The sequence below is a fragment of the Haliotis rubra genome, unplaced genomic scaffold (genome assembly GCF_003918875.1).
Source record: "Haliotis rubra isolate DU_JTF1 unplaced genomic scaffold, ASM391887v1 Scf668, whole genome shotgun sequence".
Taxonomy (NCBI): Eukaryota; Metazoa; Mollusca; class Gastropoda; order Lepetellida; family Haliotidae; genus Haliotis; species Haliotis rubra.
The window spans coordinates 170,512-190,008 of NW_025767377.1; the positions used below are offsets into that span (position 1 = coordinate 170,512).

The window sequence follows — 19,497 nt, forward strand, 5'->3', positions numbered from 1 at the left end:
CAAGCTCTTGGTTGCTAGTTCCATGTCCTGCGTATGGTGGTGAATAACTAACAGAGAGTATAAAAACAGTTGAAAATGTGTTAAGTGCTCCATAAATTATTAGTGACTTTAATTACTTTCCGAAAGGGAGGATACTGCCTGCACAGATAGCATCAATAAATACTATTACACATGCCATCATGTTTTACTTTCGTCAAGTACAGTGAAATAGAAGCGACTAACACTGACTTTAATGATAAGAACGTTAAATCTTTGTTAAAGGCAGCGCTAATTGTCCGATTTGTCTTTTCCTGGGGGAACTTTTCTCAAGTTCGTTTTCGAATTGGATACTACTGATCGAATGGAAGAATAAAGTCCAAACGCAAAACCTCCTTTCCACAAATGCACTCTCTGGCTAATTAAAGTTACCATGGACAGCAGTAAAAGATCTGGCCGTCATATAGTACGTTGCCTCTCAAATATGAATGACAGTGATAATGTTTCAGAGCTACCCTCACAAGGAGTTTTTTATTCATTTCTGGGGGAGACAATTGCAACTATTACAACTTAATGGTCAATACATTTATCACTGATACTAATGTTGTCAAAAGTATGGCCATGGCGTAAATTCAGGCCCAAACCAGCTGATTGTCACAGATGTGGTGGAAAATGTGATGACCTCCGGTCTCTGGTAACTGCTCTGGAAGTCACCCTTTATCTCTCAAAGACTACACACCTGTGAAGATCCGGGTTAGAATGGGTCTTCAGCAATCCATGCCTGTCGTAAGAGGCGACTAACAGTATCGGGTGGTCAGACTCGCTGACTTGGTTGGCCATGTCCTCGTATCCCAATTGCGTAGATCGATGTTAATAGTGTTGATCACTGGACTGTCTGGTCCAGACTTACTGATCGCCACCATATAGCTGGCGTATTGCCGAGTGCCGTGTTAAACGACAAACAAACAAACCCATCAAAGACTGCACGACATGACAGCTACAATCTGAAATTTGATCAATCGGGCAAGAGTATGGGAAGACAGTTGCTCTTGCTTTGATCATTACAGGGCCATAGTTTACTGAAGTTGTTACTGCGTCAAATTATGTTAAGGTTTCTGGAATTATATCATACTATTCTGTGAGTTGCTGTTTCTGCGTCAACTCATGATACGGTTCCAACTTCCGAAGCCCTTCTTGCATGTTGGAAGCGTGAGTTGAGACTATCATTTGTGGGGATTAACTTGGTAATAATATAATTAAAGTGCTTGAGGACTTTCTGCACATAGAAATTCTTTGTTTATTTAATGATGGTAGTGATGTTTGGTAACACCTAGCAACTGGTGCATACTCAGCTCTGGGGCGAACTGTCCATCTCTTATTAATGAATTCATGGTCTGTTCGCCACGATCTATGTGCTAGCGATCATTTCCCAACTGTCAGTGCTTCAATGGATCTATATCCAAATGGAAGTTTACTTAAGCAGATTTGAAGACGTTTTATGCATTATCTTGTGCTAATTTGAAACCTGATATTTTCATCCGTGATTTGGATCAAATTAAAACTTGATTTGTGATACATAGATTGCTTTTGTGACTGAAGCTATACCTAATATCCCGTTTCACCCAGGTGCAGATACACAATGCAACAATATTGATTGCAGTAAGTTGAAAATCATGGGAGGAAGCTGAGGGGACTTTGAATATATACCTCTCTCAGGTTAACTTGCGAAATGTCAAAGACTCGTGTTTAATGAAACAGATGACTATATTATAAAAGCTTCTTAAGGGTTTAAGAAACTAAACCGTAAAGTCGCTCTATGTAACAAATAAGAGGTTGTTATCAATTGTTATCCATAAATCGCTTGCTTCATTATTTACTCACTAACTTCTAGAATGGCTGTCAAACAATCAGATTCGAAGTTTATCTCGTATATGTGTGAAACAGAAACACGTGAGAACTGGAAAAAAATGTTTCCACAATAGGTAATATAAAAGAAAAATACTTCGAAAGTTCAAATAACTCTCTAAATAATTATTTGAGTGAATCAGTTTTTCTTGAAAAGGCTCATTGTGGCATTAGGGTCTGTTGATATTCATTATTAGCTGATAAAATATCAACCCAAGGAATCTCTCACAGTTAATAATATTTCGGAAACGGTGAATTTCCCGCCTGCCTGGTAGGAAGCAGTGATTATTTCAGTGTCCAAACCAGGTAACGATCACACATATTTTACCAGTTAGCACCGTCAACCTTTAACTACCCGTGTAAATGCTTAGACTATAAACAAGGTCGACTCTTATAGTCATTTATCTGTTATGGAGTTATAAAAATACAGCATGTAGTATTTTCTTTCATTAGAAAAAAACCCGTTGTGAAATATAATACATATTGCTTTATAAATGTCGGAGACTGTTAATCTGTGTTTGTTGCGCCTTGCGCGTATCTGTTGACGTGGAAATGGAGCATGAAGAAATCTGCAATACACACACACACACACACACACACACACACACACACACACACACACACACACATATATATATATATATATATATATATTATATATATATATTGAAACATATTGAAACAACTACAAGCGACTGATATTCGTGGTCACATAAATAGAGAATACTACACGAGGTCTCATTACATACGAATTATACGAAACGAGTGTCCTTCCTATGGTATCTGACCGAGCGAAAGCGAGGTCAGATAACATAGGAAGGTCACGAGTTTCGTATAATTCGTATGTAATGAGACCGAGTGTGGTATTTTATTTATTACCCACGTCTTACATGCATTAAATTGACAAAATAACGTAGTTTTGTTAATATTTTGGTTTCAAACCGAAACCGGTTTCATAAAGAGGTTGCGGAAGAGTTTTGTACTGTAGTACAATATTTGCATGACGTCACTGTAATGACGTCACTGCCTTGGTAACCGACGTCACGATGCATGTCAGTTGTCTTCGCCTCGTACAGCCTCCTACAGTAAACTACTCCGTAGCACCTCGTTTCTTGGTTTGCAGTTGCTTCATTCGGCTAACATCACTGGTGGAAACATTGCGTTTACGTTTTTCGACGGGTATAATGTCTCAGTTCGACTCACAATAAAACAGCGACACGGCAACGTTCGCGATGTTTACATTCCCACAATGCATTTAGTTGTAGAATGAATGGATCCACGTGTTTGTTATGAATGAAAAAGTAGTTCCGTCACAACATGACCTAACTGAGAGGTCATCGGTTATCCAATCAAATCGTTAGAATCTCAGGTCAAGTCGTTACGACACAGGTCAACGCGATACGACACACGTGTGACGTACGAGATTAGTATGCAACTCCCATACGTTGACCACGTGGGTAATAAATGATGTTATCTACTCTCTATATGTATTCACTCTCTATGATCCCCTGTCCTAGATCAAACAGTTGCTTGAATGTGTTGATTATAATGATGTTCATACATCATTTCTAACCATCTGATTTCAGCATGTATATGATATTCATCTGCGATTTCGTATCAGGTTTATTGTGTTTTTTATAGAGTAAGGTTAAAAACATTTCACCTCGAGAGTAACTTCCAGTGTGCTGGGGGCGGTGGGGTAGCCTAATGCTTAAAGCGGTGGCTCGTCATGCAGAAGACCCGGGTTCGATTCCCGACATGGGTATAATGTATGAAGCCCATTTCTGATATCCCCCCACCGTGATATTGAGGGAATATTGCTAAAAGCGACGTAAAACTAAACTCACTCACTCGCGATACAACAAGCTCCGATACAGATGAGTAGTCCCGTGAAATATGAACAGTGACCCCATTGTGCTACTGTTGCCTGTGGAGTGTGCACCATGCGCACCTTTTTCAGTGTACACTCACTAGACTTACCCAGTAACTACACATTTCGTTCTCTATAGGTATGTTTGGGACAAAGTAACACATATGGACTTTCTTTTTTGTTCAGTATACCAACAAATCTGCATACACACACGCGCACACACTCTCACACACAAATAACATCATTCCATCTCATTTGGGACTTAGCAGTGGTGCTAGACAATCTATGCAAGAACCAACAGAGCTCGTCGTTCACCTTGGCCCAAACTCTGAATCATAGATGACATTTACAATGCAATCATTATATATTAAAACCATACATTGTGGTAAAAACAATACTTTACTTGTTCAACCTCTAGAAACTGATCCTTCCCATCATACAGACAATGAAATGAAATCCTTGCTGTTATTGCCAGACGTTCGTGACCTTCGATTTACTGAAAGCATGGATGGCAACATTAATGCTTGAAGCATTAGGAGTCAGAGCCCGTCGCACAAAAGCTATCATTCATTCAAGCGTCAAAGGTAATGCTCTTGCTTAATGCACATGATGCTTAATACCGAAGTATGTACGTGGAAACAGGCTTTCGATACACTTAATATCTTCATCTAAAGGAAGACTTCTACCCTGCAGGAGCTTTCTGGCTATGTGACTGAGGTCTATAGATAATCGAACCTGGATCAGATAATCCGGTGAATGACATGATGACCATCAACCTACCAAGAGCGAAATGGTTACGCGCATCAGCCAAATGACTGACTGACTGAGTTTGGTTTTACGCCGCTTTTAGCAATATTCCAGCAACATCACGGCGGGGGACACCAGAAATGGGCTTCACACATTGTACCAATGCGGGGATTCGAACCCGGGTCTTCGGCGTGACGAGCCAACGCTTTAACCACTAGACTACCCCACCGCCCCATCAGCCAAATGAGCGACCCTGACCACACTGACCCTTTAGTCGAATCCTACGACGAGCAAGGGCTGCTGAGGACCAGTTCTGACTCTGATCTTCATGGGTCTCAGAATGTAAGCATAATTATTCCAAATGAAAAGTATATGCAGCAAGAAAATCAAGATTCACAGATCGTTATGATAAATGATATAGATCAAAAGTTCAAAAGCACTTAACTACATTGTCAAATTATGACAGTTAAACTGTAGTAGTTTACAGGGTATATGAGGGCGGTGGGGTAGCCTAGTGGTTCAAGCTTTTGCTTGTTACACGGAAGACCCGGGTTCGATTCCCCGCATGGGCACAATGTGTGAAGGCCATTGCTGATGTTCCCCGCCGTGATATTACTGGAATATTGCAAAAAGTCAACTCACTCACTACAGGATATATAATATTGTCATGAATTTGCCCTACGTCTGTTGTTAACCCTACGTTATGTTTTTTCTTCTCAACTAATTCGGATTACATGCCTGGGTAAGCAGCTCGTTAGGTCTAACCCCGGTAACAAAAGTGAGTGAGTGAGTGAGTGACCCAGCTAACACACAACGTTGTGGGAGGTGAGGTGAAATTTGGTTTAACATCGTGCTTGAGAATATTTCGCTCATATGACGACGTGCATGCGTGTGTATGTGTATGTGCGGCTGCTTGTACTAGCCCAGACTTAAGCTGGTTTTATAGTGCTAGCCCACTGAGATACCATGCAGCAGTGAAGCATGAATACCCCACTCAGACACATTATACTGACTCCGAGCCGACCAGTCCTTGTTGTACCCATTCATGCCGAGCGCCAGGCAGGGACCAACAAGTGCCATATTTTAACGTCTTTTGTTATGACGACAACGTTGTGGGAAGGTTATAGATTAGTAAAGTCATGACACAACGTTGTCACAACGTTAGTATTACGCCATTTTAAAACGTTATGTCACAACGTAATAACAACGTTGCAAATTTACGTTGAGGATATCTTATGTTTTGGGCCCCTCATGACGTTATAACAGCGTTTGTTTGAAGAATTGACGAATAAACATTGAAGTGAATTTCGGAATTGTTTCTTATGTACTGTTCATTATTGGGAAAACTATTCAACTATTAATGTTAAATAAAACGGAAGACAACGTAAAATACGTTAGCATTAAATAACTTTAACTTTGTGGCGACGTAAAAATGACGTATCACAACGTCAGGCCAGAACGTTGTGACAACGTAAATGGGTGTCCTCAGAATGACGTTGTAACAACGAAAGCTTAAATTTGTGACAACGTGAAATGTTAGCTGGGGAGTAAGTGAGCGGGCGACTGCGAGCGTGCGTGTATGTGTGCGTGAGTGCGAGCGTGAGTGCATGCGTGCGTGAACGCGTGAGTTAGTGCGTGAGTCCGTGCGTGTGTGAATGCGTGCGTAAGTGAATGAGTCAGTCAGTTCGTGAGCGCATGAGTGCGTGAGGGCGGGAGGAAGGGGGAGGTTTACGCCACTGCTTTTATACATTCTATCCATGTGGGGAATCGAACCAGGGTCTTCGGCGTGACGAGCGAACGCTTTAACCACTAGGCTACCCCCGCGGCCCTTCATGCATTGTAAAATACTTGCCCATCTGTGATCGTACCATCTCCGATTCATAAACTTACTGATTACGTAAAGATAACTGAATCATTTGTAACTACACAAGGGACGTTTGGAATGTATTTTATTCGTGAAAAAGTCGTTTGATCGGCATTCCAGAAATTGGTGACTGAGTAATTAACGAAGCATTCAACTTTATGGAGAACAGGAACGTTGCACTCTTCTTTCACCGTTATCAAGCTAAGGTAAAAATGGTGGAAGAATCTACAAAAGCAAAGGACTTTCTCTTTCAAAAATGGTCTTCATTTTGCATGGGGTTTCCAAAAGTTGACAATAAGATGGCAGTAGCATGGGGATGGCCGCTGAACAAAACAAGCATCACAATCGGTACGAATCTGGGATGAGGACCACTTAAGTCGGATCCCGGCGTTACAAAGGGACGCAATGCCACTTCACAGATAAATTCGTGAATTGAATTTTTTTATCAAAGAATAAGTTGCAACAGCTTCATACTTAAACCACCCACCTTTTTTGCTGTTATATTCCTGAACCTCCATCTAACTTAGGCAAAGGTTTGCGTTGGAAACTGATGTCGTTTCAATAAACCGATTAAAAGAGCTAGGAATTTCGGTTCTACACCACTTTTCTTCACTCACAGTTGCCTTCACACAAACCCGGGTCTGACCCGTGAAGATCCGGCCTTGAATTAGTTCTTGCTGCTGATCACTGAATTGTCTGGTCCACACTCGAATATTTACAGACCGCCGCCATATAGCTAGAATATTGCTGAGTGAGGCGTTAAACAACAAATAAAGAAACAAACAAACAAACAAACCTGGGTCTTCGGCATCACGAGCGAACACTTTAACCACTAGGCAGAAAAAAAGAAGCAGAGGAAGGGAGCTGAAAGAGTACACAAATACCTATTGCCACGGAATAGCTACCAGAAACAAATGCAAACTTGGATGGCAACACAAGAAAATGAATTAAATGGATTTTCCCAATTAGCCTTATAATCTGAAATGTCACAAGTTGATATGTCGACTCTTATTGTCAGAAATATTAGCCCTGCGCCAGTGAAATATCCTGTGCCCCAGTTTCACAAAGCGATGTTAGCTTCACGACTATCGTAAGCCATTGATACTGTTATAAGGTAACAATGCACCCCTAAACCATTAGAGAATTACATCAGATTCCGCATTTAAATTTGCAGTTTTGCTCATGAGTGATAACTGATGGGCACGATATGGAGACAGAAAGTCTCGGTAGAATGGCGTTTAGCCGTAGGCTATGGAAAGTAGAGACTCGACACATTTGTCGTGAAAGACAGAATAGAGTAAGCTTACAAGAAAACAATTTAACAAATCAATGAAAAGGCGTGAGTCACCGAAAGGTGCTGCCCGATATTCTTCCAATCACGACATACACAAGTGCAAGGTCAGATACAGTTGTTAACGAATCAAAACGATAGGCTGAAACATGTGATCAAGATCAGGTTAGGCTCGAACCATTAAAAAAGACACGTTTGGCAATAGGAACTCTGAGTGCGGGAATGCATGCCCAACATTCTCGGAAGCCAATCCACGTTGAAGCTGTATTTAGAGAGATGGACTTAGTAAAAGTATGTGAATATAGAACTTTGTGTTGCCTTGTACATGAATGTAATGCGGTTAGTTACGATTCATGGTCGCCCGAGCCCTTACTCCTTAACTTAGCATCCCTGGACATACCAAGCGAGTGAAGCGCCTGAGCTACCATGTACCCTGACAATGTGGAACGGACAGAATTAGTAGGTAACTGTGGTAGGGTTGACTGACACCAAGTCGCCAGTTACGACAATGCATTATGGATGTTATGGTCACCTCAGAGCTCAGATCGCTTTGTTGTCCTGGCTCTTTCACATGCTACGTCACGCACCGATTATTGCAATTATCTCCATGCTGACATCTCCCCAAATTCAATACCTGTAGGAATCGAGTTCAAATTTCATATCATAGTTTACAAATGTCTGAACAATCATGCACGAGGCTACCTGACCTGTCAGAGTTGCCTCCCTTGTATCAACCAACCCGCTTAGTTAAAAGTTTTTGGGAAGGCAATAATAGAAATAAATCTTTCTTACATTGTAGCTATCAGCTCATTCCCAGACCATTTTAAATCTGCAAACCATACATTATTCTTGAACACCCAGTGCTGTTAAATCAAACAGAGCACTTTATAAAGAATGATTCGTCACCAGTGCTATTATCCGCTCCCTCTTTTTCGCGGTTTGTCCATTGCCTATAATGTAAGTCCCGGCTTCCAGCTCTCCATTGTCATCACCAGTCAGCGCTAATTGATTCGAGGTGTTGTGCGGTCCTGTGCATATCAGCAAGTCTGGAAACAGTTACTATACACTGGAAGAGTGTTGTCCTGTGCATAGAGCTCAGGTCACGATCATGTGGTCTCACTTAGGCAAGTGAGTTTGTTCAGTATTACCTCTGTTCATCCAGCAGAAAATGGATACCCGGTGAGAAAAGTCAGGTGACTATACCCTTCTAGCGGCAGCTCGGGTAATCCGGTGGGGAACCCGGGCGCTCTCCTGATCTGCGCCAAGAGATCAGTATGTACCGAACCAAGGGAATCTGACGACCGTGTACTTGGGATGCAAGCGAGACATTTCAAAGGCGAGGCCCGCATATTGAGCTGAATCTTGCCAATCACGTTGCTGTCAAAAGGGACAAAAAATTCAATGATATAAATAAATTCATTAGCTTTATCAAAAAGGACAAGATCAGGTTTGTTGGCCGGAATTCTTCTGAGGCTGCATATGGGTCTATTCCAAGAAGTTTAAAAGCACCATTTTCCATGACGCCCAAGACATGTTCAGGGTCGTCCAATGGATGGACCTCAGAGTCAAATCCAGGGGCATGGCGAAGATGACAGTAGAAGCAGCAAACCATGCCATCATGTCTTTTTAAGATATACTGTTTGTGCCAAGGAAGGGCATCCACTGACAAGATGTTGTACAGTCTCTGTAAATTTATTACACAGTCGGCATTTCATGTTAACATTTTCTGAGCAGCAAAAAAGGAAGCCCTCAGTTTCACATTTAAGGCCAGCCGACTTCATCTAGGCAAGGGAGTCGGTTGGATTGCTAATCTGTTTCACACACTGCATGTACACACGATGCAATGGCTTCTCAGAAAGCTTCTCCACAAATGACCGACTCTGAGCAAACTTGGTGAATAACTTCACCTTGTGTACTCTCATCGCTGTACCGCCCAGCAGTACATTGCCATCAACAAAATCAACTTCAATTATCAGATTCTGTCCAACAACCTTGGCACGCTTCAAATAGCTGTGGATTTCCTTGTTTCATCACATGCATCACCAGAGGATCATCCGATAAATAAATATGTGCAAACGTACACAATAACATGATATCATGAAGAGCATCCACATTAATCAAACCCCGACCTCCTGAACTGCTTGGCATATGTATAACGATTAAGAGAGGAACGAGGGTGGTGAGCTCTGTTATCAGACATGATCCTTCTGGTCAGGCGGTCAAGACTCTGGGTATTTTGTTTTGTCCAATCAACTACTCCAAAGGAATAGGTTGGACTGGCACGGCAAAGGAATTGGTGACTTTGACCTTGTTTCGAGCATTTAGATCGGAGCTCCAGATGTTGCTTAAGCGAGCCTTATACTCGGCCCGAAGTTTGTCTTGAATCTGGACATCCTGGAGCTTGTCTCGAACTGATCTTCCACAAGACGCTCAATAACGAACCACCACCACCACTCAAGTTGACTCGACCAGCAGCTTATTAAAGACTTGAGTAAATCAAGTGAGTGAGTGAGTGAGTGAGTTTAGTTTTACGCCGCTTTAGCAATATTCCAGCTATATCACGGCGGGAGACACCAGAAATGGGCTTCACATATTGTACCCATGTGGGGAATCGAACCCGGGTCTTCGGCGTGATGAACGAACGCTTTAACCACTAGGCTACCCCACCGCCCCGAGTAAATCAAGTAGTCGCTCAGGGAGGTCAATACAATCAAGAGACTTCAGAATCCATTCATGAGGGACAGAGTCGTATGGTTCTTTTGGTAGTCAATTCAGCACATGTAGAGGTTGTGATATGTTTTAGCCACTTCCAAAATCATTTTCCGTACAAGACGTCGATCCTTGCACCCCCAACTTCCCCTTCGTTGCTCCCTTCTGCTCTCTATAAAGTATGTCATTAGAAGAGCAGTAAGATGACACGAGGTTTGTCAAAAACACCTTTGAGTATTCAAAGATGTGATAGGGCGGAAGTTTTTGGGATCAGTCAAGGCTCCTTATTAGTATTACGAATATTATTAATTGTTAAGTGTTGGCTTCCATTTGTCCTTTGCCAATCACTTGTTAGCGCCAGTTAACTGTTGCCTTACCTTGTTAAGCCTCCACCTTTGTTGTCTTATTACTTTTGTTATTCTTGCATGTCTATATATGCTCTCTGCCTCAAAGCATTCATTCACCTGGGAAGGAAGTATATACCCCAAAACGTTGAGTTCCTCATAATAAAGAAGTTGACATCTATACAATTCTCTTCCTAATGATTCTGGATAATAAACTATAATCATATGCACATGTCGGATCATCAAATTCCGCTTCACCATTTGAGTATCAATATGCCACATTGTGCACAAAATTAAATAACCTGCCTCTCGAAATTAATACAGAAAACGTGTTTTCTTCTAAATACGACTATTTCACACGGAAATACATACATATATACATGTACATGCAGTTTGTAGGTATGTATTCTGGGTAATCATTATCATTTTTTAGCATTGTTATTAATTGCCAATTCAGTTAACGCTATTCAGTTAAGGAAACATGTTTCTTAGGTCTGGATCTGTTTAATGACCATAAACGACATTTTGGAATGTTTCTATAAGCGGGGCTACGCTCCATAATCTGGGGTACTTTTGGGAGCTGAGTAAAACATTAGTCAATAGTGGGAAAACTAGGACATTGTCTGCTTGCAATTGGTATGTTTGTGTATGATATGATGTTTCTAACAAAAATATATATATTTACAGAGACTAAGCGTCAGTCTAGGGCACTTGTAGTCTCACAATCCATGTCTTATTGTCCCTTTCTGCCTAGCTCTGCAATGCTAAAATCCTAAATGAAGCAAGTCTAGATATCCTCAGGTTCGGGTCCTCCGAGGCTCGAAGTACATGTGATGTAAAATCTCGATTTGCTCAGTATTGACGTATTCAGGGTTTACGATTCTCATTTACATGGTAACGGTTTATTATTCCTGTTGATATGCTAGTGGTTTATGCATCACAAATTGTTGCTAATGGCTTGATTGTGTATTACACCGACATGCTAATGGCTTGTTTGTGTATCACACCGACATGCTAATGGCTTGTTTGTGTATCACACCAACATGCTAATGGCTTGTTTGTGTATCACACCGACATGCTAATGGCTTGTTTGTGTATCACACCGACGTGCTAATGGCTTGTTTGTGTATCGCACCGACAATCTAATGGCTTGACATGCTAATTGTTTGTGTATCACACCGACATGCTAATGGCTTGATTGTGTATCACACCGACATGCTAATGGCTTGATTGTGTATCACACCGACATGCTAATGGCTTGATTGTGTATCACACCGACATGCTAATGGCTTGATTGTGTATCACACAGACATGCTAATGGCTTGATTGTGTATCACAGGCTGCATTGTGTATCACACAGACATGCTAATGGCTTGTTTGTGTGTCCCATCTAATGCTTGTATCACATATACATGGAAATGTTTTAATGTATTATAAATCTCGTTTATATACTTATGTGTTATGCATCGCATTTACGTGCAAATGTTGTATGGATCTCATTTACATGCAAATGTTTTATGCATGGCATTTACAATCAAATATTTTAAGCATCACATTTACATGCTAATTCTCTATGTATCACACTGACATGCTAATGTTATTTTTGTCACATTTATATGCTTTTGGCTTTGTTATGTACCATTAATTACTTGTTATAGTATAACAGTGACGAGTTAATGTTGTTATTTGTTTTCATTATATTTCATGTTATGGGTTACTGTATCACATTTACATGCTATTGGTTTGTTTGGTATTATGGTGAGGATTATATCGCTTTCGTTTGCATATTACATATGCAAGTTGATAGGTTTCTTTGTTAGATTTTATGTTCATGATTTAATTGAGATATGGAGTTAGCTAAACCTACCACCGGCATACTTGTCAGACGGAACGCTTATTTAACATTAAAAGGATTGTTATCTCTAATATTACACCTAAAGATAGTTGTCATCAGTTAAAGCTTGATTACAGGGGGTGAATAAACACTGTCTTATTGCCAAATAATGAATCAAATATGAAAGAATATAAATGCCCCACATACATGTACACCAGCACAGGTGGTGACTACAACTAGGCCGTCTTATATTCTTCTGTCATGTGATACGGCGGTGATATCGCCTATACCTGCCTTTACGTTTTATTTGCTTCTCCTTTGAGCGGGTTCATAGGGGCCGACTATTTGTACTTGCTCAACGCAGAATACAGAGCAACACACAAAGCCACCTGTGCGTATCAGTCAAAACAGGCGCCCAGAACGAGGACAGTAATCCAAGATAAGATCACCTGGTCAACGATTAATTGATAACTAAACGTATAGAAATATGCCGCATGTTATCCATTTGCAATATCAGATACAAAGTTTCCTTTATTATAGCTATAGACAGCGCATTGGAAACCTATTCTGTAGAACGCTGTCATGATTTAACTATGCTAGTTCAGGGCCTGTGTGTCCTGTCAGATTATATTCAGTAAGTAAGAATCAAGTTACAATCCTACTTCCTTGTATACGTAATATACATAAACACACTGAACAGAATTTTCCTCCTTTTATGGAATTTGCACAATTATCACATCCTGAAAGACAACGACAGCTGTACAAGTGACACGCGTGATTGGAGTTGTGTTCACATGAGACACGGGAACTGTCAGCGGGCCTAACATTAAACAGTCCATAGCTATCCACCCGGATTACGTGGGTTGCCACTATCCACAAGTGGTGACGACATGAGAGCATCAACAGCATGTGTCTTGGTCTTCATAGGCCTCGTTGTGAGGACACAGACTCAGGGTAAGACACCTCTATATACACTGTCAAGTATGTGTGGCAGGACACAGATCCAGGGTAAGATACCTCTTTCTACGCTGTCAAGTATGTGTGGCAGGACACAGATCCAGGGTAAGACACCTCTATATACACTGTCAAGTATGTGTAGCAGGACACAGATCCAGGGTAAGACACCTCTATATACTCTGTCAAGTATGTGTGGCAGGACACAGATCCAGGGTAAGATACCTCTTTCTACGCTGTCAAGTATGTGTGGCAGGACACAGATCCAGGGTGAGACACCTCTATATACACTGTCAAGTATGTGTGGCAGGACACAGATCCAGGGTGAGACACCTCTATATACACTGTCAAGTATGTGTGGCAGGACACAGATCCAGGGTAAGACACCTCTATATACACTGTCAAGTATGTGTAGCAGGACACAGATCCAGGGTAAGACACCTCTATATACACTGTCAAGTATGTGTGGCAGGACACAGATCCAGGGTAAGACACCTCTATATACACTGTCAAGTATGTGTGGCAGGACACAGATCCAGGGTAAGACACCTCTATATACACTGTCAAGTATGTGTGGCAGGACACAGATCCAGGGTAAGACACCTCTATATACACTGTCAAGAATGTGTGGCAGGACACAGATCCAGGGTAAGACACCTCTATATACACTGTCAAGAATGTGTGGCAGGACACAGATCCAGGGTAAGACACCTCTATATACACTGTCAAGTATGTGTGGCAGGACACAGATCCTGGGTAAGACACCTCTATATACACTGTCAAGTATGTGTGGCAGGACACAGATCCTGGGTAAGACACCTCTATATACACTGTCAAGTATGTGTGGCAGGAAACAGACCTCGGTTCTATTTACACTGGCGAGCAAATGTATCACGCCTCAGACCCAGGGTAAGGCACTTTTATTTATTCTGGCGTGTAGTTGTGGCAGGACACCGACCCAGGGTAAGACACCTCTATTTAGTCTGGCGGGTAGTTGTGGCAGGAAACAGACCCTAGGATAAGACACCTCTATTTACACTGGCGGGTATTTCTGGCAAGATTCAGACCCATGGTAAGACACCTCTATTCATTCTGGCGGGTAGTTGCGGCAGGAGTCTGACACGTATATATACACTGTCAAGTATATGTGGAAGGTTTCAGACCCCGGGTAAGACACTTCTATTTAGTCTGGCGGGTAGTTGTGGCAGGCATCAGACCCCAGGAAAGACACCTCTATTTACACTGGCGGGTAGTTGTGGCAGGACACCGACCCAGGGTAAGATACCTCTATTTACACTGGCGGGTAGTTGTGGCAGGACACCGACCCAGGGTAAGATACCTCTATTTACACTGGCGCGTAGTTGTGGCAGGACACAGACCAAGGGTTAAGACACCTCAGTTTACACTGGGCTAGTTGTGGCAGGACACCGACCCAGGGTAAGACACATCAGTTTACACTGAGCTAGTTGTGGCAGGACACAGACCCAGGGTAAGACACCTCTATTTACACTGGCGGGTAGTTGTGGCAGGACACCGACCCAGGGTAAGATACCTCTATTTACACTTGCGGGTAGTTGTGGCAGGACACCGACCCAGGGTAAGATACCTCTATTTACACTGGCGGGTAGTTGTGGCAGGACACCGACCCAGGGTAAGACACATCAGTTTACACTGAGCTAGTTGTGGCAGGACACCGACCCAGGGTAAGACACCTCTATTTACACTGGCGGGTAGTTGTGGCAGGACACCGACCCAGGGTAAGATACCTCTATTTACACTGGGCTAGTTGTGGCAGGACACAGATCCAGGGTTATGACACCTCAATGTATGTGCACATATGGAAATTATTTCACAATTTGCTTAGCGCTTCCACAGCATTTGAACATGTGACCCATAAGTTTTCAGATATTGTGTGAAGCACGCGTTTCCAATGTGTATTGTAGCATGCTGGCGTGTTTGGTGCCTCTGCCTGATTGAATTCGTTGTCGGTAGGTAGTGGTAGCTCATACGAGGCTGTAGTTAACTTATCGAAATGGTGTGTGTGTGTGTGTGTGTGTGTGTGTGTGTGTGTGTGTGTGTGTGTGTGTGTGTGTGTGTGTGTGTGTGTGTGGGTGTGAGTGTGTGTGTGTGTGTGAGTGAGTGTGTGTGTGTGTGGGAGAGTGAATGTGAGTGTGTGAGTGAGAGAGAGAGTGTGTGTGAGTGAGTGTGTGAGAGAGTGTGAGTGTGAGTGTGTGTGTGAGAGAGAGAGAGAGAGAGAGAGAGAGAGAGAGAGAGAGAGTGTGTGTGTGTGTGTGTGTGTGTGTGTGTGACTATCCCCCGAGGCTACCTACGGTAGTTGTTGAAAACGTTCTGATGTTATCATGTGAAGCTACGGTTGAATGGAGACGTCGCAAGGTTCTATGACGTTGTGTATAATACAATGCATTTGTTTCATTTGACGTCAGACACATCTTCACATACGAAAGAGTTGGCTAGTTCTCTGTTATTTCGCCGCATTGTTGCAATGAAAGACACTCAAACAACTTACAAAGAGGATAAACGTATCACCTGTGATAGATTTGAACCTTTAAATAATCTCCCATCGATATCAGCTTACCAAAACATAATTACATATAATTTGATCTCACTGAAATTGAGGTATGATTCTTGTAGCAGCCGGTGTTAAATCCATTTCACTCGACCTCAACATGATATCATGTTCATCACTAAATGCGCATATTAGGATAATGGAATTTGAGCAATGTTACATGTATTATTGGTTTTTAGCTTTGAGTTTAGTTGAACTACCAATACTGTTTTGGTTTTAGAGAATCCTGAAGTTGTGATCCTTTTGACTGAACGTCACTCACTTTTCACTATGGGATCCGTGTACAGATGGGATTTGTTCAAGGACACGATCACTCGACACAACCTCACATCTGCAATCACACCTACAGCAATTGACTATGACAATGTCACCAGACGAATCTACTGGACGGATATCAGCAGAGAGGAAATTTGGAGTTCCACACTTGATGGTGGAAATAACACTCTGGTTCGAAAACTGAACAATGGTTGGTGAACAGTGGTTGTTTAGACGGTGTATAATGTATCGTATTTAAGTAAAGATCCGGGTTAGAATGAACCTTCTGTAACCCATGCTCGACGACTAACGGCATCGGGTGGTCAGGCTCGCTGGCTTGGTTGACACATGTCATCGGTTCCCAATTGCGCGGATCGATGCTCATGCTGTTGATCACTGGATTGTCTGGTCCAGACTCAATTATTTACAGACCGCCGCCATATAGCTGGAATATTGCTGAGTGTGTAAGGTTAACTAACGGACGGCATCGGATGCATGTCATGATATGATAGATTGTCATCGTACCCGAACTGTTTGTCTTCATGCTCATGATGTCACTTGAATGTCTTGACGCTATTTTAACAAGCGTCAAATAGGTGGAATATTTCAAACAAACAAAGAAACGAAAGTGGTCTGACTTTTTTTGGAAAATATTTTACAGTTTCCAACCCGCAAGGCCTAACTGTTGATGGTAGAGCCGGCAAGATCTTTTACACCGACTTGGGAAATGAAGTCATTGTTAGCATCGACATGAATGGATCTAATAGTACAATCATTGCGAGTACAAATGTGAGCTTTCCCATCGGCATCGTCGCTGACAAAACAGACAGGTAACTAACTAATAATTAGTAATTTATATACTACCTGTTTCTAGTCCATGGCGCTTTTGTCAAGTAACTAACAAGTTCTTTCATCAAAATATTCATGTGTATGCAATCGTACTTACACAGTTGGCCTCTTGAAAAGAAAACGTCATACCCTGGCGTATTAGTTTGCCTGTCTTACACAGGTGGGCTAGCATAGTGCTCAAAGCGTTCGCTCGTCACGCCGAAGACCTGGGTTCGATTCCCACATGGATAAAATGTGTGAAACCCATTTCTGGTGTCACCCGCCGTGGTATTGCTGGAAGATTGCTAAACGCGGCGTAAAACTTCACTCACTCACTCCGCAGTGACATATGCTTATCGTACGAAGCGATAAAATGGATAGGGTGTCCTGGCTCAGTGAGATTGGCCTTTGGACGTTGTTCTTGGTATCAATCACTGGTTCAGTTGATACAGATTCGGATATTTACATACCGCCGTCATATAGCAGGAGTTAATCATTCAGCCATTAAAAGCCACGTTAAGTATACTGACTGCAATATCCTTCACCTTCAGAAAGCTATACTGGCTTGATCACGACACCGACATCCTTGAATCCTGCAACTATGATGGGAGCGGAAGAAAGGTACTCACATCAACTGGAGTCTATGCGCCGACTGGACTCACTATCAACGAAAAAAGTAAACACATTTTGGTCATATCATACAGTTGTGTTTCAGATCATAAAGGGACGGTGGGGTAGCATAGTGGTTAAAACGTCGCTCGTCACCTGAAGGCTCGGGTTCGATTCCCCACATGGGTACAAGGTGTGAAGCCCATTTCTGGTGTCCTCGTCGTGATATTGTAGGAATGTTGCTAAAAGCGGCGTTAAATCAAATACGCCTATTACTGATTTGCTGAACCCACACCTCACAACTGTATCGTAAACGTTATCCTCAGTGAACTTTCAACACCTCATAGCTGATGAAATTCCTGGCGATTATTTACTGGCACCGAGACTGATCATAGGGCTACAACATAGTACCCCCACTATCACTTCTCCTCCTCCAGTCATAATTCCGGAAATACCGAATTTGTGGTCTGGACCAGACAATCCAGTGATCGATTTGAGCATCGATTTTGAGATACAGTCATATATATTAACCAATTCTTACCCGGATAATATCATTATTAACTACAGAATTATGTTTGTTATCAAATTCTATAGATAAAGATTTAAAAGTTGTTCTCACGAAGTTTCATATACTTTCTCATAACCTGAAGATTCAGTACCAACGTTATAAGAAAAGTAAAGAAAGCGTTGACCGATCTGCCCTAATATGTGATAAGTGTGACAGTATGTCTGTCGAAGATGAATTTCATTTAATTTTGGGTTGTCCTTACTATATACTATTAGCAGAAATAGATTCATTCCAAAATATTTTCATCACTAACCTTCCCGAGAAAAACTACAACAACTTATGTCTTCAACAAAATAAATGTTGATATTTTGAAGGGACTCGCATTGTAGTTGAAAAGAAATCTTTATGCAAAATGATCCCCATATTTTGCATTAACATGATTTCATGTGTTATATAAACCGAATTATCATTTCTTGTACAATATAACCATTTCTACATGTTACTTTGTGTTATTAGTGTACTTATTAAAGATAACTTGTAAGCAGTAAGCATTCCACCCACACAAATTTGTATTTCAGCACAGTTTGTAATCTGGGCCACGATACCTCCAATACTGATTAAAGACTTAGTACAATTCTAACCCGGATCTTCACGGTGCCGTAATTATGATTGGTTTATCCGAACATTCAGTTGTCAAAATATCGCCCCTGTTAAATGGTTTCCAATGTCGTGATGTATCATGTTTGCATTTCTCTCTAAGCCGGACGTCTCTATTGGTGCGAATACAACGGAAACGTGTACTCTATCATGAAGGATGGCACACAAAGGAAAACACATTACAGGAACACTCGAGTCAAACCTCGCTTGATGGACATCGCTGTCTTCAACGGATTTCTCTACATCATTGATAGAACATACAGGTAATATAACTTTGGTAAAATCAATAAACTAATATTTTCACAGTGAAACGCAAAAAATGCTGAAGTTGTCATATGCTACCAAACAGGTTTCCTATGTAGATATTATTGATACGGTGGTATAGTCTATATTTATCTTGGTATATTCAGAGAACGTTGTGTTGACAAAAATGGGTATACGTAAATACTTCCAGTATACAACAAAAAAGTATAAATAAGGAATACAGAGGGATAAAACGTTTAGTTTGAGACAAGCATCAGTGCGACATACCAAAGGGGCGGTGGGGTAGCTTAGTGGT

At 41.7% G+C, this 19,497-nt stretch overlaps 1 protein-coding gene across 2 annotated transcripts in view; it reads left to right on the forward strand.

The window, feature by feature from the left end:
• LOC124257589 (low-density lipoprotein receptor-related protein 1B-like) overlaps window positions 1-19,497 on the forward strand; it is a 186,555-nt gene that overhangs the window by 129,999 nt on the left and 37,059 nt on the right. Inside the window, exons 1-5 of one of the 2 annotated variants that reach the window (XM_046691688.1) lie at window positions 13,127-13,494; window positions 16,302-16,547; window positions 16,998-17,166; window positions 17,716-17,840; window positions 19,042-19,201. In XM_046691688.1, coding sequence (XP_046547644.1) covers window positions 13,431-13,494; window positions 16,302-16,547; window positions 16,998-17,166; window positions 17,716-17,840; window positions 19,042-19,201 — 764 coding nt within the window. In that variant the 5' untranslated portion in view covers window positions 13,127-13,430. Of the gene's footprint in view, window positions 1-13,126; window positions 13,495-16,301; window positions 16,548-16,997; window positions 17,167-17,715; window positions 17,841-19,041; window positions 19,202-19,497 lie in introns of those variants that run through there. The other variant, XM_046691687.1, reaches the window with a different exon arrangement.